Raw genomic sequence first — 20,012 nt, forward strand, 5'->3', positions numbered from 1 at the left:
TACACATCTAGATGTGTATAAGAGACAGTATATGTCCTCTCCTAATCCAAACAGTGGGCCCAGAGAATTTTCTGATCCAGTGGGCCCAAAACTTCTAGGCGTCAACGTCCTGGATTGAATTTACGATTTTACCCTCAAAAGGATCCCCTCCTTCGCTACGTGATTTCCGAAAGAGACCGTTCGTCTCTTTCAGTTGCACCCTCCTTCCTCTGTCAGGGAAAGAAATTTTCCTTGGCGCCTTCTCTCTCTCTCTCTCTCTCAAATTTCAAGACTCAGAAACCCTAGACCTCTCTCTGCTCCACATTCTCATTTTTGTCTATGTGGATTCTACTGGTGAAGCAGCTCCTTGCATTGTCCTCTCACTCGTTTCTCCTCTGTTGCAGTTGCAGTAACAGTAGCTGTAGCCGTCGCAGTACTCTCTTGCTCTCAGGTATCCTCCTCCTATGTCCTTGTTTTTTGTTGCTTCGTTTCTTCGAACATGCTGCATTTCCTCTTTTTATGCTTTTTCATCTTTTTTTTTTCTTCTGCTTCTTTGTTGTGTAGATATTGTTCTTGGAAATCGTTGCATTCTGAGCTTCGATTTTTAGTTTTCGGACTGCATTTCTGAGAATTCGTTTGCTTTGTTCGGAATTTGCGAGCTGGTTCGTTTTTACTGTTTTCTTTTCATTTCGTATTGTTTCTTACTCTCTTGAGCTTTCATTTCGAGAGCTTTTTTTTGTTGATTTTCTTTCTTTTGTTGTTTGGCTCCGTAAACTGTCTGCTAGCTTCGGTTTGTGTGTGTGTGTTTTTGTTCTTGGAAATCTTTGTTTACTGAGCTTCGGTTCTTAGTTTTTAGTCTGCTTTTAAGAGAAATAGTTTTATTCTTCGGAATTTGAGACTGGCTGGTTTGCTTTTACTGTTTTATTTTCATTTCGCATTATTTCTTTCTCTCTTCAGCTTTGCATTTCGATTTTTTTTTTTTTTTTGGTTACTTTCCTTCTGCTGGTTGACTCCGTGTCGCTAGTTTATTTTATTTTTGGTGCTTTTTATTGTTCTTGGAAATTCTTGGTTTTTGAGCTTCGGTTTTTAGATTTTCGAGTGCATTTCTCAGAATTGTTTGCGTCCTTCGGGAGCTGCGAACTGGTTCGCTTTTACTCTTTTCTTTTCATTTTGCATTGTTTCTTACTTGCTTGGGCTTTGTATTTCGACAACTTTTTTTTTGGTTAATTTTCTTTTGCTGGTTGGCTCCGTCAATTATCGCTAGCTTTGATTTGTATTTCTGACGCTTCTTATTGTTCTTGGAAATCATTGTTTTCTTAGCTTTGGTTGTTAGTTTTTGGACTGTATTTCTGAGAAATAGTTCGCGTTTTGAGAATATGCGAGCTGGTTGGTTTTACCGTTTTCTTTTCATTTCGCCGTGTTTCTTACTCTCTTGATTCTTTTAGTTACTTTTACTTTTATGTTTAGCTTTTTCATAGCTTTGAATATTTTCTTTCTTTGGTATTTCCAGTTTGATCTGCTTCGTGTTTTTTCCGTTGACTGACGGTAGTCTACCATTTTGCGACGTTGGCTATGCTTTTCAATTTGTGAAAAAATCAAGTTATAATTTCTCTGAATGTTCTGTGGATATCTAGTACTTTGATTTGCCACTCTTATCGTTTTGTTTTTGTTTTGTTTCCTTTTTTTTTTTGTGAGTTTAATGATAAGAAATTGTTCTCCCAAAATATGACAAGGAATTATGGAACTTTTTTTTTTTTAGTTCAATTGTTTTCAATATTCAATTTGGTAGTGAATGCGTCATACTTTCAGGATGTTCATCCTGGGGATCTTGCATACTGAATGTTGTAGAGTACTATTCTTTTATTCAGATTGTCAAAAGCAGTGAAGTGAAAGCGAGACGATTTCCTGATAAATTTTGAATGTCACTAAGCTGAAATGTGGTTGAAATAAGCTGATGGTATTGAGTTATCTGGTTACTGGGATGATGGCATCATGAGACTACTGTTCATTTATCCGTTGATTGACGGAGGTGTTCTACTGCTGTTCTTTTCTCTTGTGCATGGATGAATTGAGATGGTGATGGACATTTGTTTTTGCAGGATAAATTTTCTGAGACTTTCATGGACGGGGATCTGTGGGATTGGCCATATGATCAAGGTTCTACTGATCTCTCCTTTGTCACTTCCTTCTATTCATCTGAATAATCAAGCTTCAAGTTAATTTGATTATAAAGGATTGTTCCAGGTTTCTCCTTTTCCGATGCTGATGAAAGTAGTTGCAATCTGGAATCTGGATGGCAGGCTGATTTTTACTTTGATAATGGGAAAGGTAAACTTGATTAAAAAAATTTTTATTTAAAAAATTCGTATGCATTCAGTTGTTCTACCATTTTTTTTTCTCTTTTTTCACTGCGGCAATTGGGGGTACTTACTTCTGTTATAATTTTATGGTCGTAGATGTTATAGAAGAAAATGCTATGAATGAGAAGTATTGCATTCAAGTACTGAAGATTTTGATACGGAAGGCAGATGCTGACATCGATGATCTTGAAGAAAATCTAGTGTTGCTTCAATGTGACCTCGCATGGACAGAGAGTAGAAACCAATTTGAAGCATGCTGTACTGCTTTGAGAGAGAATATTGACTTTCTTGATCATTCATTGAAGAGCTGGAGACAAAGTGATCACATTAATACAAATGATCAGTTACCATTACATCGACAGGCGGCAGAGAAATTGTACGAGATTTTGAAGCCTTTTCTTGGAGATGGTCGTGAACAAGATGATGGGCAGGTTTTCTCTGTACCCTCTGACATCTAAAACTTCAGTGTTCATCAAGTATGAGAAAGAAGACTACAGAAAATTTCATGAAAGCATAAAAGCATGCATATGTGATTTCACTTTCAATTGTCAACGGTCCCATAGGTTACTGCATATAGAGATTTTTGGAAAGAGGGTTTTTTTTATGACATTTTTACTGATTGATTTGATCTTTGAAAAGTTTTTTACGTTGCATTTAGTTTTAGACGCTTTGTTATTTTAGGTACATTTTCTCTATGAAAAGAATTCCAAAGGTTAAGGACCTTATGTTTAGGTGTCCATCTGAGGATTATGTGTGCCCTATTTGCAATCTCGTTGTTGTTTATTTCCTGTGTTTTAATGCTCAAGGTGCCCTAAAATGCAATAGCCCTCTGAGGCTTAAGCACGAGGTGGAAAACAAAGCATGGGTAAGAAAAGATATCTTTTGTTCGATGTTGTATGGAAAAAATAATATCTTAGGCATACTTATGTGTTTTGTCCTAAAAATTGGAAAAATAAAGTAGGAAGTCAGGCTTGAGGCACTGAGGCGTGTGCTCGTTTGAAGTGAGGTGCAGAGGCTGCACCTTGAGCCTAGGAACGTGCCTTTGTGAGCTACTGTCCATTTGGATGCATTCATTTACTTCGACATTTCTCAATATGATAACTTTGAATTTAAAGATATGAAATCTTGCAAATGAGATTTTGGGAGGAAAGTGAAGTTCATATCTATGAGCGAAGTGCAAATTCTGTGGATCTTAAAGCTTAGCATAGAGATTGAAATCATTAACAGTTTTTGTACAGTTTGGCCTTTTTTTACTTGAAAAGAACGGAAAAGAAAGGAGAGTGGAAAATAGAAACCATTTTGTTTGGTCCATCAATACATTGTGCACATTTATTAGTCCACACGTTTTTCTCGGTCATGCAATTAGTGCATCAAATTCAACAGTTCATTAGGAAGCTTCATCTGTAGTTCCAGAGTTCTTTATCGATCAATATGTGTTGACATTATATGCATTCTAGGAATTTTCTATAGAAACAACCATCAGCCTCTTTTCTATTTGAAGGAAATACTTGCTGGGAGTGTTTGAGTTCTGTGTTATGTTCTGCATATATATTATGTAGTTTATCATGTGCAGAGTCCACAGTCCTTCCTGCCTTTTTGAAAGCAAACAAAGAAACACAGGAGAAAATAATTCTTATAAGCTTAATTTTTTTTTTAAAAAAAAAAAACTAGAAGCAAGATAATTATTAAAGAAGGTCCTAACTTCTTATTTACCTTCTGTTTAATTTGTTGCATGTGGTCAACCATTGTGGATACTAGTGAATTTTGTCTCTGGACACACTTTAAATCCTATCCCTATTCTATGGCAGTGTTTGTACCTGATCTTTCTAACTCGATCTTCAATGGTTTAAGATTACAATACTCTTTTGGTCCAAGTACCACAACTAATCCCATTTTGGTTTCCATACCTTGAAAAGCTCCATTTTAGTCCCCATGATTTGAGTAAAAATCTTTTGGTCCTATACTATAATTCTATTGATATGATTTACTTGACATCGCTGATACGTGTAAAAAAACAGTATCTTGAGTTCAAGGTTCAGGGACCTCGATTATTGTGAAATTAATCTGAAATGATATGGAAAGAAAAGAAATATCATGGATTAGGTTATTCGCCAGTGTACTTGAGCCATTCTATTTATAAATGAAATAAATGGGATGGATCTAGCTGTATTGTTACATCCAGACAGTTATATATTTCAAACTGTTTAATCCGTTCTACTTTGTATAATATTATTTACTACTGCAATCATAAATTATCATTCTGATCACTTATGGTCAAGCCATAAGTAGATGCTTTACTCTAGTTTTGTACCTAGGGTAAATCTAACTAGAGTTGAAGTCCTTTTGGTTTGCTTAGTGGGAAGAAATTGTTCCTTGAATATAGTCTGCATCCTGGTAACTAGTTTATTGATTGATTGTTAATTTGTCATCTGAAATGAATTTTCCTTCCTTTTTTCCCCTTTAAAATATATGTTAATTCTGTTTCAAGGATCATCACACAGCTGTGAACAACCGAAGTACTGAAACTGAGATGCAGTCAATCGGTCTATTCTGTGATACCTCGAGCATTTCTGGCATAAAAGTCAAAAGCGAAGAAACAGGTGTCAAGAGCATTTTGTTGGCAGTGGATACAATATCCAATGGTTCAGTTCAAAAGCACAAGGAAGACGATAGCATTCGTGATATAGAAGTTAAGGTATTTCCTTTTCTGCTTTAGTTTCAGTTAATGTTTTGATGTGTTTAGTAGAGTCACTATGATGGAGTTGGATCAAAGGGAGGTGAAGCATTTGTGTGATAGCTCACATTTTAAATTTTCCTTGCAGCCTAAAATTGCCATTCACGGAGTTCGCATAAATTCGATCATGACTGAAGAAAATAGTTGCTCGAAGCCAGACAATCTGAAGCCTGTTTCAAAAGTAAAGATTGAGGAAGCTAAGGAACACCTTATAAGTAACTCATGCAAGAGCAAAAGATTGAAGTCAGCTTCAAATGTAGTTGGTGAACGTGGCCTTCTAAAAGCACATAAGGTTTGAAAGCTTGGCTTTCTTCTAATTTGACTAGTAATTGTTACTTTAAAACAAAGTAATGAAGTATCGGGTGTACTTCGGCTTTTCAATTCCTTAATTATACTTGCACTGTCAATTACTTTGTAACATAACCTTGTTTCAAACTAGCAGCAAGGAAAATCTGTTGCTGAAAAGGTCAACCCAGGTGTCCCAAGACAATCAGATGGATTTAGTGGCAGTAAAAGATCTTTTGATGCCACGTTAAGTTCTCCAGCACACTCGAAGAGTGGGAATTGCAATATAGAAGAAAAGCTAATTGATTTTTTGTTGAGAACAAAGAGGAACAAGAGCGATGCCGGGCCAGTTCTCCCTCAATCCATTGGAAGTGCTTCCTCATGTTTATCTTCGAACACAAAAGGGATGGTGGACAGCGATCTACAAGTTTTGGAGACACGAAAACCTAGTACATTTGACACTTCAAATGTTCTTATAATGTTGCTTGCGAAACTGCAAGATCAGCAGGGAAGTGTTATGGTCAGAACCCAGACCAAGGAGACCGACATGTTATTGCTTGAAGATTCTCAAAATGTTAATGTTTACTGTGAGAAGTCGCATTTGAACGTGGATCATAAACTGAAAGCATTTACTGAGAAGAGGCAAAGCAAATTATATACTTCTATTTCAAAAGCAAAAAAGAGTCGAAAGCCGGGAGCAATTGGAGATGGTACCTGCTTAGATCGGCCTCTTGAATGGAACACTTGTCAGGTCAAGGCCGAAATGCAGGATTGTGCTTTTAACGTTGAGAAGAACTTAGGTCCTTTGTCTCAAAACAAAGGGGCTTCAAAAATGCTAGTTGGTCAAGAGTTTATAGATTTATCTTTAGTTGATATTTCTAGTTCAGATCAAATCAAAACCGATAGCAGAAGCGGGGAAGACAAACAAATGGTGAAATCACGTGCCACCATTGACGATCAAATAGCCAAAATTTTGGCACTTTTACCTTCCTCAGCTGTCGAACCGAAGAAATTGACTCTAGTAGATCTGAGGATTATTGCAAAGGAACTGAATTTGACCAACTATCATAAGCTTCGCAAAACGGTGCTACTCGATCTGCTTGTCGGCCGATTGAAAAACGACCTGCTTGTTGACCGGTTGAAAAGCTGTTAGGACAAACATACCGAGGTTGGTATATTTATTTTTCTCTTTAATCAGTTTTTTAGTTTAATGGAAAATCATGAAAGAAAAAGAATACACATAGGTGTTGTGCACAGGGGATGAAAGTGAAATGTATGATATTACACTTCATTGAAATGAAAATGGGTAGGTTAAAAAAAAGAGACATTTAGGAGAATCAGATGTTTATATGGTGTATAGATGTTTTGGATTATGGTGGTATTTTGAAATGTCAGCTTTTGGTAAATTGATTGTAGGTTTTTTGGGTTCTGCTGCCATTTTTATGTACAGTGAACTTCAGCTTTTGTGAATTTCAGAAAGTTAAAACTTGTTGAGTGTTGAAAACTTTTTTTTTTTTTTTACTCCCCATGGAAGTTCTTTTTAATTCAACTTACTTTTCCTTGTTTGTATGTCTGGGGGCGTTTGACGTGCTGAGTTGAGTTAGTAATTATTGTAGGAGGAGAATAATTGGGAGAGTTGATGTGAATAATGAAGTGAGAAATGTGAGTTAATGCGAATAACGAGGTAATAAACCTCTTTAATAATTAGTAAACCAAATGGTAGGTGGGTTATTTTTACCCATCCAACCCAATCCAACTTGGGGGCCAGACACCCTAAGATGTTTTTTATATCAACTTCTTACATTTAATTACTTTTAGTTTTTCTTGGATGTTCCTAAAATTGTGATCTCTGTGTTTTTCTTTTCTTCTATTATTTATTTATTTATTTTTTGAGATTTTGAATGTAAAGGATTATGGATTTGATGATAATAGTCAATAAGAGCCAATAGTAGCAATAAAATACTATAAATACTACTTTTTTTACCAATAGTTTAAAAAATCAAGCATTTTTATTTTTTGGTTTTTGAAAACTAAATCTATAAATACTATTTCTACCTCTAAATTTCTTCTTTTGTTATCTATTTTTTACCAATAGTTTAAAAAACCAAGCAAAAATTTGAAAACTAAAATAAGTAGCTTTTAAAAACTTGTTTTTGTTTTTGAAATTTTTCCAAGAATTCAACCGTTGTACTTAAAAAAAATGTTTTAAAAAACATTTTTATTTTTTGTTTTTAAAGGTTATGATATTTTTGAAATAAAGTAATAAGTTGTTTCCATCCAAAGCTAACGGTAAGAGCATTTTATGAAAGTTTTAAGGGTATTGTTGAAACTTTTGAAAGTTCAAGGGTGTTTCTTTAATTAAGTACACAGATTCGGTAAAATCTAAAAATAAGTCATCAAATTTGCTTTTAAAAGATCTATGAAATTTTCTATTTCATGTATAATATGTTATTAAACTATATAAATATCTAATAGGCCCCTAAACTTTCAATTTTGTATCTATTGATCTATTAGATTTTATGTCTATTAAGATCCTAGACTTTCAATTAGTAGGTTTGTAAATTTTTTAAAAGAATGTTGCACGTAACCTATTAGATGCGACATGAACATTCATAGATCTATTGAATACAAATTGTAAAGATTAAAGACTCATTAGATATTTTAATGAGTTTATGGACTTATTAGAAATAAATTTAAAATTCAAATTACCTATTAGACATGTTTTAAAATTTCGAGAACAAAAAGACACAAACTTGGAAGTTCAATGATTAAAAATGATAATTTAACCTAAAAACATTGTTATTTTGAAATAAAAACAAGGTGTAGAAATTGTGTCATTTATTCTCTTTCTTAAATCAAATTATGTCGTAACATAAATGTTAAATTATAACAAATGCCCTTGAATTACCTCTATACTTACAAAAATTATAATATTACCTTTGAACTTTCATAAACATTTCAAAAATAATTTTGGAGTAGAAATTGTTTAAAATTTTGGACAAAAATTGAGCTATGAAATGGTGTAGAAATGACCTAGAACGAGAATTTAAGTCATCACATCATTCTAAGTTATAACCACACAATTCTAAGTCTTGATTTATATTCTATTTTTTTAAAAAAATATATATATTGTAAAGGTACTTTTGAAATATATACTAAAAATTGATGGACAATATTTATAACGACCGGATCCTTACATATTATGGTCCGACTGCTACGACATACATACTTAGACATTTCTATCATGAGATGAGTTTTGGTAAAAATCTCAAAAGAACATATCTAAGATTTTATTAATTAGGTAGAAAACTATATAAAAAGTTTATTTTACAAAACACCAGGGTCCACAAAACATTAGCGTAGTGATACAAAAATGCATATGCCTATCATAGTGAGTTTGATGGTTGGCCATTTGAACGACGTCTAGTTCTGCCACCTACGCTGTGTCCTTACCTACAAAGTCTGTAAAAATAGGATGAGTATATAATATACCTAGTAAGTAGTTCTCACATAGGATAGTGACCAAATGCACAATCACATGCAACATGTCCTGAAAATATATGATTGGAACCGAAAACATATAATAACATGTGGTGGTCGGTTATACTTCTAACGTAAATTTCTCCGCGCTAATAGGAAGATGAGGACTTAGGCGGAAACTAACTCATCTGATGATTAGCGGGTCATGCAGTCAGTAGGGCCAGAGTCGCATCCAACATCAACCATTAATATAAACGTAAGATTGGACTAGAGAGGTGCAACCATACATACCCTGTTAGTCCCTAGCATAAACTTAACATAGAATTGGGTCTAAAGGGGTGCAACCATACATGCCCTGCTAACTCTAGAAGCATAACCTTTATCTAATTAAAATTTACTCTTATTTCATCGTTGTGAACAAGCATAATGCATGGAGTCCCTTTTCGATAAACATATTTTAAACATGTAATGCAACATAACAATAACATAATTATGCAACATATTAAAAGTACACTACTATGAAACACTTAAAGAAAGGGTGAGATAAACTACTTACCTTGAATGCGATCCTAGTTATTCCTTATTATTTCTTATGGTTTAATCAGTAGAGCTTTCCCTCTTAAATCAGAAGGAAATTTGGGCAGCACTTCCCTTGATTTTCTCCTTCTAACTAACAGAATTACTTCACCCTTTTCACACGATTTTTACTACTGAGTTTTGTTTGAGAATCCATTTAACTTCCAGCCTAAATAGCCTCCTATTTATAGTCGTTTCCAGCTCTTCTCTGTGTGACAATTCATCCTACAAATGGCTTCTTTAAAATTACTTAGGTTTAAGAATTTCTCTTAATAAGACACCTAATTTTGGCTAACGTTTGCCCTTACATCATCAACCTTTATTTGTATTCCATTTTAGGATTCTCCATGTATAATTTATAAGATCGTGGCCAAATTCAACGTATAATCCACGCTTTTGTCCAAATCTCGCTCTTTCTGTTCTCCTGTCTCTTATACACATCTAGATGTGTATAAGAGACAGCTCTAAGATCGTGGCCAAATTCAACGTATAATCCACGCTTTTGTCCAAATCTCGCTCTTTGTGTTCTCAGAATCTCGCTCTCTCCAGCTTTCTCGCTGGTTTGGCTCTCGTGACTCTCGCTCCCGCTCTCGCTGGTTTGGCTCTCATGGCTCTCGCTCTCTCCGATTTTCTCTCCAATCTCGCTCTCTCCACTCTCGCTCTCTCCAATTTTCTTTCCAATCTCGCTAGTTTTCACGCGTGGGTTGCCTTCACCGCTTGTGGATTCCACTTTCCCTTTTTAACTCTTTCAAATTTTAAGAGTATATGAGCAATTAATTCACCTCTAATTCTTCCAATGAGCAGTGCCCAAACAAAAAGTTTCTTATTTTTTTCCAATTCTAAATTATTTCCACTCGATTTTCCTATTAAGTTTATATATTTTTCATTCTTAATTATATATTTTATTTGTTTTCCTGCTTTATAAATTAGGGTTAGGGTATTACATTTACCACCCCTTTAAATAAAATTTCGTCCTGCTTAACATTTGACATTTAATTTCCTGTGTAGTCTATGCGTACAAATTTGGATTGTTACAATATTGCAACTTTTGAAAGTAGAAGAGTAATTTTGAAATAAATAACAAAGTTCAGCGTAATGTAGCCCAACATAAAGTGACTGCAAAGTTTGTTTATTATTATTTTTTTTTTCATATTGTTGAGACAATGTATTTTCTTAAGGGCTTCTTGTAGATTTGGATTTTTTTAAAAAAAAAAATTAGGTTCAACTTGCAAAAATAGCAAAAAAAAAAAAACAAGCTCAACCCACGTGATACATTTATATCCCTAATACACTATTGATATATACTTGATACATTATTAGTATATGCCTAATACACTATACACATTTGATACACTTGATAAACTATTTACACACGGTTGAAAATGACTATTTATTTAAGTATTTAAAAAAAATCATAAAAATAATTTTATTGAAAAATACTTTCTCTATTTATTTCAAACACGACCAAATTGTCAAAATAAGTATATTAAATTGAATGTTAGTAAATTTTAGGTTGAATCTCCTTGGCCTATTATACATTTATACTTAAAAATGAAAGAAATAACATCATTTAAAAAGAAAAAAACTACAAAAAGGAATAAAAAAAAATGTAACAAATACAAAAATTAAAGTGAGTAATAATTCATATTACTAAAAACAAAAGATGCAAAAAGGTATACAATTAATGAAAAAAGTACACAATTAATATACTTTTAATGTGGTATATTAGTTAATTAATAAAAATGTGGGTTTGTTAAAATGGTAAAATTGAAATATGGAATAAACGAAAATTTAAATTTTATAATTTTACTATATCTACAATTTTCCATATGTTGAAAACATGCCCCTAATTATATATTTTTGGATTTGCACCCCATTATAAATTCCTTTTTTTAAAATATTGTATGTATTGTGTTTTGATTAGCAATGTTAGAGTGAAAAATATAGTAAACTAAATCAATGAAACAAAATCAAATTACTATTGTAATTCAAGTATCATTCGATCTCAATGGATCATTTTAAAAGTTGATTGTTCGATCTTCCATCCATGCAATTGTTGAAAAAAAAAAAAAATCCAATCACTCCGGGTTTGGATATAAAAAATTCAATTCACATTCTTCAATTTACTATCTCAATCTTCCAAATGTGTCTAAATTGTAAGGGAAATTATAAAAGAAAAAGAAATAACCTATCAATTTTCTTTCAACAAGAAAGAAAGAGAAAAAAAGGTGTTTCTTGCTCCAACTATTAATGGGTTTCCCTAGCTGTTCTCACAAGATGAATTATGCGATACTGGAGCTTAGCATTTTCTGCAGCAACCATCTCAGCCTGCAAAATAATAACCCCAAATAAACAAAACTCCAATCTTCCTGTTCTTTTATCTTTCCAGATATTAAGATGAAACACAAACATGGTGCACCAAATATACTTGCCTTTTTCCGTTCTGTGATTAGCTCTTCGTTTGCACGATCTAGCTTCGATTGGAGTTCGCTTATCGTATTTAGATATTCTTCGTTATGGACATCTGGACGGTTGCATTGTCCATATTCAGAAACATACAGTGTGAAAAAGACATTCATTTCATATTTTCATTCATGTTAATGCTGTTGGTGGTTTGGTGTGAGCTCTTAGAGCCATGAGACGTACCTTTCTTAGTCAAGAGTGCAGCTTCTAATCTCGACAAACGATCCTTGAAAGACATTAGCACATTACCATAAGTATGAATATAACATAATGGGAAGATAAACTGAACTCAACAAACTCTCAAAAACTTTTAGAAGAGGTGCCAAAGTGAAATTTAACTAAGAACAGAAATTAAAAATATAATATAATTTAACCTCGCTCTCTATACATATCATTTTCTTACATGGGAAGCATCCTTCTCTAGGCTTCTTTGCCTAAAACCTACAAGTGAAAGACAACAAATCTACCACTTATTTTCCTTTGGTCTAGGTTTGCACCACATTTTTTGTTTCGAGTCCAACATCTGGGATGAGGGGATTTGAACCTATAACCTTTTGGTCGAGGATAATGCTTTAACTAGTTGAGCTATGTTCAAATTAGTTGACACTTTCATTTCATATGTAAGAAATATAACATTTTGCAATATTAACCCATATGAAAAGGTCAGTTTTTTGGATATATTGTTTGAGACACTTAGCACGTGTTTGGCCAGGAGGAGTGGAGCTGCCTTGTTTGGCCCAAGGAGTTCTTAAATCCACCATGGGCATCATATCTAAAAAATATCAATTCCATGACTTTTTAACTCCTTACGTTGTGGACATCAAGACTAAACAAGTACACAGACTTAACTAACTTCCCAGACTAACCCAAATGCCCCCTTGAAATAAAATTGGAAAACCTAACCTTGGACAACCAATACCTCGCTACCTCTGCATTATTGCAATTGCCCCTACTCTTTTAAAATACTCGACAGAAACCACGCGTTAAGAAAAAAGAGGACAACGTAAATAAATTAAAAGCAAAATTCTTTTCGTACAACAGTATTCAGATGGATTCAACTTTAGTCTGCAAAACAAACTAGCAACAAGCGCAATATCTCTATTCAAGAGAAGAAATGGACCTTGGTTTCCATTTCAATAGAATTTCATTAAGATGATCCAAAATTTAAGCAAAAGTCCAAGTTCCTAATAAGCATGTTTACTAATCAAAGCAGTGAGTTCCTAGTACGACTCATAAATCATAAAATACATATTGTTGATAAGATATCCATCTTTTATATTTGTTCAAGAATGTTATAAATGAAACGGAACTATGGCAAAGTAATTATAGTCTTGTTCAAACTTAGTATTATAAGAGGAAAAAAAAATTATTGTTAGAGTACTTTAGATCAGTTGGAAGAGGTTCATAGGTAAACTAATTGCACTTGCAATTAATCTCCAATTCAGTGGTGCCTGTTGGGGAAAAAAAGGTTATAGTACACTAGGTCCCCTGCTTCTCTAATGTTGCATCACTGCAAAATTTATTATTTTATCAGTGCATTTCAAAAAATATATATATACTTTTGAGTATCTTGGTCATATAATGAACATCTTGACTAACTTTAAGGACAATTATCTGTTCCTACAAATGTGTGTGTATATATATATATATATGTTAGAAAACTCAGAGGACTTTAATTTCCTAAACATGTGGTAAGGAAACTATAGGTTTGATCCCATTCCCTGCAAGGTGAACTTTTTTTCCTTATTTTTATTCACCTGTTTGAACCCAAATAGCTAGTAGGCCAATTCATGATGAGTGGTTTCATAGTATTCTTTTGAATACAATAACTGCAGCAGGGGGAGGGGATCGACCCTCCAACATCTAGGGAGGAAGATCATGCCAATTATTGAGCTAAGTACACTTTGACTAGTTTCGTAATATTCTAATATCTTGATTTGGCCAAACATTATCTTTTGTAATAATCATGAATGTCTAAACTATCTTCCAAACAGCTCAGCCTATCACACAAGAAATTTGCTGACCTTACAATGCTTGGCATTCTTATAACACAAACACACACACACATACATACATGTATTTATCCCAGATAAATAGACACGATAGTTTAAATTAAGGTTCAAGACAAGCCTTGTAAGTGTACACCATGATATTTTGACAAGTGGTATGATATGAGTAAATATTAGTTCCAGACTACCATAGAGCTGGAAATTTTCCGTAATCTAAGTACCTAACTAATTGGCAGCCATAAACTTGAATTAAACTCCATTTTCCAAAACCTCTAATTGGCAGCCATAAACTTGAATTAAATTCCATTTCCCAAAACCTAGGAGACTAAATCCAAAGTTCATCAGTCACAGTAGCCCATTTTCCACCCGTTTCAAATCTTTCCACGGTGCTCAGAAAAAAAAAAAGAATCAAGGAAAATCGCAATGATACATGCCTAAAAATCCAAGCAAAGAAGATAAGAGGTGGAGGGTTTAGATTTAACGGGGAAAGAGGGGAAAAAAAGTAAAGTTTGGAATCCAACCTCGGCTTCAGAAGCTCTTTGAAAGAAGGGCTTCAAGATCTGCTCGAGATCGTGGTTGCCTACGCCAAGATGTTCCGCCATTGTTGCGAGAGCTCCAACTTCGTAATGAAGATGCTCAGATGGCGCTTTTGGGATAAAATATATTATTAGTTTAATTTGAGATTAGATTGCAAATTTGGTCCTTATCATAATTTTGGCATGGTTTTTACAATTTAGTCCTATTTTTTAATTTCTAATTTAATTCTAATTATTTGGCCAACATAGTCATAAAAGATTGTATCATTCTCTAATATGTCAATTCTAAAGGTTGATGATTTGATCTCCACCCTTATAACGGTTGAACTTAAAAAATATACCGTGTTCCACTATCATATTTACATGATTTGTTAATGAGATAATTGTTATGGATGAAAAAGTGAATGCTTAATTGGCTAAATATGGAGATCGGACCCATGGGGTCGGCCATGAAGCCAAACCGACACATGGAGTCAACCGTAAGGGTAAAAGAGATCAACTCCAAAAGTTGGATTAAAAGATCTACAAACATCATGAAGGCCCACCCATAGGGTCGGGGATGATGGACAAATTATGCTCAATGTTCATCTACTAGGCCAACTATATGTGTTTGGATCCTTCAATGCGATTATTTGTAACATCTAAATTAAGTTACTAATTGTCAAATTAATTGTTCAAGAGATTAAGTAGCCAAGTGACTGCTACAAAATCAATTTTCTATATAATAAAAAAGGTTTGATGTTGAGTTTTATGTCCTAAAACTCATAGCTTTGTAAAAAAATTAAACTTATTCTGAAAATTCAATAAGTTGTTATTGAATATATGAATTGCTTATTTCGTTTTAGAAATAAATCCAATAAACTAAAAGATCTATGACTATTACATGAATACTTGAACTTTATGTGGAGACATAAAAGTGGATCAGGTTCAAGTAAATAGTCAAAATGATCTATAGTATATGAATAAGGTTGGGTGCCTTATTCTGGTAGCACTATCGGGTGCAGTCCATTTTGTAGTTGTTACAAGAAGTTGTAAAGTGCTACAGATGAAGTGAACATGATTCATACATGTCATGACATGAGGAGTGGGGGCATCCTGTGCAATGAGTTTGCACTAAATCAGACCACGAAATAAGTCACTCTTACTTTATACTGTTGTTTATTGTTTAAGACTAACTATTTCAAAGCGATGACCTAGGTAACTTGACCTTAATCCTGAGCTAACTATAAACTCCTGTTTATTTGGGATTATCTTTAGATTTTCATAGGTTAGGGTTGGCTCAATAGCGTCGGCTTAATAAACCTCCATTTCAGGGTAAGACCGGATAGATAACTGGGAACATAGGGTGTAAGATGGAATTCACTTCTACCCGTTTTTAAGGATAGTAGAGAGGTTGTTCCCTTAAGTGCTGACTCTAGGTCTTGAACAAGAAGGGGCCCACCCTCTCATTGGCCCGAGAGGGACTCGGTTTGTTGATCGGATCACAAACCAATTGTTCATTAGAGAATCAGAGAGACTTAAGGAACAAGAAATAATCTCGGGGGTAAAACAACCATTTGATCCAGCCGTTATTACAAACAGCCTATGAACGGTTAACTTACTATTCATGGTTATATCGAGTGGACATAATATATCTATAGTGAGGGGAGTGCAACTCTGGGCTTTAATGGAGTGACCTAGTAGTTAACGAATGTAGGTTAATTCGGTGTAAAGAATTTAGTCAATTAATCTCAGATCGTTGGAGCTCATGATCTGTAGGTCCACAAGGTCCCCCTATTAGCTCACAAATGGATTAGCCTTGGAGTAGCATGATAAGTTAATTTGAAATGTTCAAATTCGAATTAAGGGAATTAGTAATTATATGTGATATAATTATGCGTTTAATTTTGTAACTAAACAAAATTTGAGAATCAATTAATATTTAAATATAATTTAAATATTAAATTCATGAATAGGGATTCATGATGGTGAAATTAGTGTAAAATTAATTTAATATTTGATATTGTGAATTAATTAAATTATTTATTATTAATTTTATTAGAAAATTAATTTTGTCAAATTAATTTTGTAAAATTAATAAAGATTTCATTTTTGAAAACAAAAATTGATTTTAGAAATCAATTAGAAAATCAAAAATTGAAAAGAGATGGAAAATGGAAAATCCCAAAAAGTGAGATTTTTCCATTTCCAACCAAGAAGTTCACACACACTCCACCATAGTTTTGAGTCAATCTTCCGAGCATGAGCTGCAATACATGCAGCAATGGTGTTTGCATGATTGTCGTGCAATAAATAAAAAAGATTGAAGTGGAAATTGAGGATGCACTTGAGTGGATTAAGCTGAAAATCTTCAAAGGTTGAAAAAGACTCTTTAGCTGATAAACCAGTAATCTTCTTCTTCATTTTTCCTTAATCCAAGCTTATTTTGAGTCCCACAACTCAATCTAAGGCACCAAGAGGATAGTAGGGAAGGCTTTGAGGTGGTTCACAAGTAAATTTGAAGGAGATTTATAGCTGGAATTCAAGTATCAAGTGGTTTTGCAAATGTATGTCATGAAACCCTCTTATTAGTTAATGAGCATGCTTAATTTAAAGCCAAAATTAAATAAATTAGAATGCTTAATGATCCGTTTTTCTTCCGTTGTGTATTTTCTAACTCTAACAATTGGTATCAGAGCAACATTTAAGCATTCAATTTGGTTTAATTTTGGCTTGGTGGATATTTTTTCATGAGTTATATGAAAATGGTGCACTTGTATGGTTTTATGAGATTTGGCATTTAAATTCTCTTTGATTCCTTCGTTAAAATTGTAACTGACTCTTGTTTGATGAGCTTATATGTGTGCTCAAGAGTCTTTAATTTATTTAGAGTCATTAGAGTTGAAATTAAGTTGTAATTAAAGAAAGAAATGAAGAAGGCCAAGTTGTAGAATTCAGATGCTGAGCTTCTGTCCAGGCAGCGTTGCAACGCTGCTCATATTGTTGAGCGAGTGTCAATCGAGTATCGAGTAAGAGCTAACGAGCAGCGAGTTTTGGATCAAACGAGTAGTGAGAAGCGAGTTTTCAACTAAGGATCGAGTGAGGACAAGTGAGTTTGGCCGGTTCGACCGATTTTCTTCAGGTCCTGTCCGGTTCAGCCTCAAATGGTTTTTGGCTGGTTCAGTTCAGGCAGTTTTGGTCCAGTTCAGGCAGTTCAAGTCTAGTTCAAGCTGTTCGGGTCCGATTTGGGGTGGTTGTGGTCTAGAAGCGTTTTGGAGCTAGTTTTTGCTGATTTTTATAATAATTAGGCCTTTATTTGCTTTAAAATGCCAAAATTAAAACCATATTAGTATGTATTTAATTGTTTATATATGTGATATATGTTATAAATAAATAAATCTTGTATGTGCATAAAGTATGCCATGTAGATTTAAATCCCACCATACGAAGCATGTTACATGCATTGAAAGTATGTTATAAAATGTTATAATATGTAGTACACATGTTTAAGGTTTCTTTCATTTAATATAAGTATTATATTAAATATTGAATGCCTTTGATATACGGTTGCTAAGTAGGTGTCGTTAGTTCTACCTAACCCAAAACAAACAATATTTATAAAGCTCGAACAACAATATAACTAACTCATAGTTAAAGTGAAGTAAGAGGTCGATCCACAGGGAAGGTTTTAATTTTTATCCTTTCTTAACTAGCCTTGACTATTAAAGCAATAAAATGGGGGGTTTGATTAAATTGGAAAAATACTAAAAATCAAAAGATAAAAGATGAATTTAAACAAGTGAGGAATAATCTTGCTTCCAATTCAAGTTAGATGTTTAATGCAATTCCTATCATCGAATTCTAAAAGTTAATTGACAATTGGATTATGCTCGCAACTACTCACTCAAGTCGATCAAGCTAGCCTCTACAAAGGCTGACAACTAGCAATAACCTAGTCGAGAGAGCGTCCTAATCATCGATTAAGGTTGGATAGTCAAACCCTAATCAACCTACATGCTCCTACTTCTGTTGGGTTCGATAGCGGCCATATAGAATAGAAAACATGGACATTAGGTTCTAGGATTCAATTGCGTTGATTAATTGTTAAGATAGTTTACTCAATTAACCAAAGTTTCTACAAATCTAGTAATTAATGCATCTTAGGATAGCCATCAAACACATAATTACTATTGCCTATTATAGATCTTGGCTAGACATTCCATCGAACACATTGAAAGCAACATATTCAACAATGATTGTGACAAAACCAAGCATCTAGGCTATACATGTTCAAGATAAAGATCATTCAACATGCATCAAGATTAAGCATAGATTTGTAGAAAGCACAAATCAGATTGCAATTGATAAGGAAAAAGAGAAAACTCAAAAGAATTTTCGAAATCTAGGAACAAGATTCAATCAAAACTTCACAAATTCATAGACAAATCTTATGAAGAATTACAAGAGTTTTGTTACATTTCAACAAAAATATAAAATCTAACCTAAATTGAAACAAAAATTACCAAAAAAAGTGAAAAAACTTGGAGAAAGATCCCAGCCTCCATGGAATTTTCTTCCTCTTTTTTTGCAAAAATGAAGGAGAACTTTTTATAGCTCACAGGGTAGCGTCACGACGCTGGGTAGCATTGCAACCTTAAATCGATGAAATGCCAAGAAGCGTTGGGCTTGTGTTGCAATGCTACCCCCAATCACTCGTCAACTCAAGGCGTGCACACATAGGGTGATTTGCGTCAAAGCCCAGAGCGTTGCAACGTTGTGGGGAGCATTGAAACTATTAGGATTGGTGTCCTAATTCTCCCGGAGTCTCATAGTTTGTAAACTGTACACATTGTTATGAATAAAATAAGAGTTATTTTATTTGGAATTTACACATATCCAATAAACAAAGCTTCATGGTTATTGTATGTATATTTAAGCATGTATATGAGATATACAAGTGGATCATGTCTTAAGTGATAACCTAAAAAGATCTGTAGTATAAGGATTAAGGAGGGATACCTAATCCTTGTGACACTTCGGATATGGCCCATTTTGTAGAGATTTGCAAGTGTTGTGAACTACTACAGATGGTAGATCCTGACCATTCATGTAGAGACATGCGAGCGGGGGTGTCCTATACAAAAAGTTTATATAAGATCGGACCACGAGATGATTCGTCTCTTTATATAATGTCGTTGATACTTGCGACTTACATCTCACCTAAACGGCCATAGGTGACATGACCTTAATCCTGAATGTTTTGGAAACTCTTGCCTTTGAGGGCGGTCCTTTGATTAGTATGGGTGAGAGTGACTAGATTGCCAACTCAACATGGCTACCTTTTTGGGGATTTGTCTGATTTGGAAGCTGGGAAATCAGTTACACAAGATGGAATTGACTCATTCCTCGAAGCAGAGGTAAGTAGATAGATTACTCTCTTAAGGGCTTATTCCGGGTTTTAAACATAGTGGCCACAACTTCTCTTTGGAAGAGAGGACTCAGTCATAGTAGGAATATGTCTTATGTTCATTAGAGTAATCAGTGGTTAAGGAGTTAGATGTAAATACAGGGACATAATGGTAAATTAGCCCAACTGTACTTATGAGCGATC

General features: G+C 34.0%; 2 protein-coding genes across 7 annotated transcripts; one reads left to right on the forward strand and one right to left on the reverse strand.

Annotated features, from left to right (window-relative positions):
- The first annotated feature begins 204 nt into the window (after positions 1-204).
- Positions 205-6,773, forward strand: LOC120072646. Of its 6 annotated transcripts, none has more exons than XM_039025070.1 (9): positions 205-430; positions 544-641; positions 1,848-2,008; positions 2,079-2,136; positions 2,224-2,307; positions 2,436-2,770; positions 4,828-5,034; positions 5,162-5,365; positions 5,516-6,773. In XM_039025070.1, the coding sequence occupies exons 4-9, from the start codon at positions 2,100-2,102 to the stop codon at positions 6,509-6,511; spliced, it is 1,863 nt and encodes a 620-aa protein (XP_038880998.1). In that variant the 5' UTR covers positions 205-430; positions 544-641; positions 1,848-2,008; positions 2,079-2,099; the 3' UTR covers positions 6,512-6,773. The 6 variants fall into 6 exon arrangements, with proteins under 6 accessions (XP_038880998.1, XP_038880994.1, XP_038881000.1 ...); XM_039025066.1 differs by having other exon boundaries at positions 1,848-1,936; XM_039025072.1 differs by lacking the exon at positions 1,848-2,008.
- A 4,729-nt stretch (positions 6,774-11,502) lies between these two features.
- LOC120072495 lies at positions 11,503-14,560 on the reverse strand. The gene is made up of 4 exons (XM_039024852.1): positions 14,408-14,560; positions 12,061-12,103; positions 11,847-11,938; positions 11,503-11,742 (listed from the first exon to the last, which is right to left on the reverse strand). The coding sequence occupies exons 1-4, from the start codon at positions 14,486-14,488 to the stop codon at positions 11,662-11,664; spliced, it is 297 nt and encodes a 98-aa protein (XP_038880780.1). The 5' UTR covers positions 14,489-14,560; the 3' UTR covers positions 11,503-11,661.
- Positions 14,561-20,012: the final 5,452 nt, after the last annotated feature.

The sequence above is a fragment of the Benincasa hispida genome, chromosome 3 (assembly GCF_009727055.1).
Source record: "Benincasa hispida cultivar B227 chromosome 3, ASM972705v1, whole genome shotgun sequence".
NCBI classification, from domain to species: Eukaryota; Viridiplantae; Streptophyta; class Magnoliopsida; order Cucurbitales; family Cucurbitaceae; genus Benincasa; species Benincasa hispida.

Bases quoted from the DNA above. Each gene is read 5' to 3' on its own strand.
- LOC120072646 (XM_039025066.1), top strand. The intron at 2,308-2,435 runs GTAAACTTGATT...TTATGGTCGTAG, and splicing joins TTACTTTGATAATGGGAAAG to ATGTTATAGAAGAAAATGCT. The intron at 5,366-5,515 runs GTTTGAAAGCTT...TCAAACTAGCAG, and splicing joins GCCTTCTAAAAGCACATAAG to CAAGGAAAATCTGTTGCTGA.
- LOC120072495 (XM_039024852.1), bottom strand. From the start codon at position 14,488: ATGGCGGAACATCTTGGCGTAGGCAACCACGATCTCGAGCAGATCTTG. The intron at 12,104-14,407 runs GTTGGATTCCAA...ATGTCTTTCAAG, and splicing joins AAAGAGCTTCTGAAGCCGAG to GATCGTTTGTCGAGATTAGA. The intron at 11,939-12,060 runs GTACGTCTCATG...GCAACCGTCCAG, and splicing joins TGCACTCTTGACTAAGAAAG to ATGTCCATAACGAAGAATAT.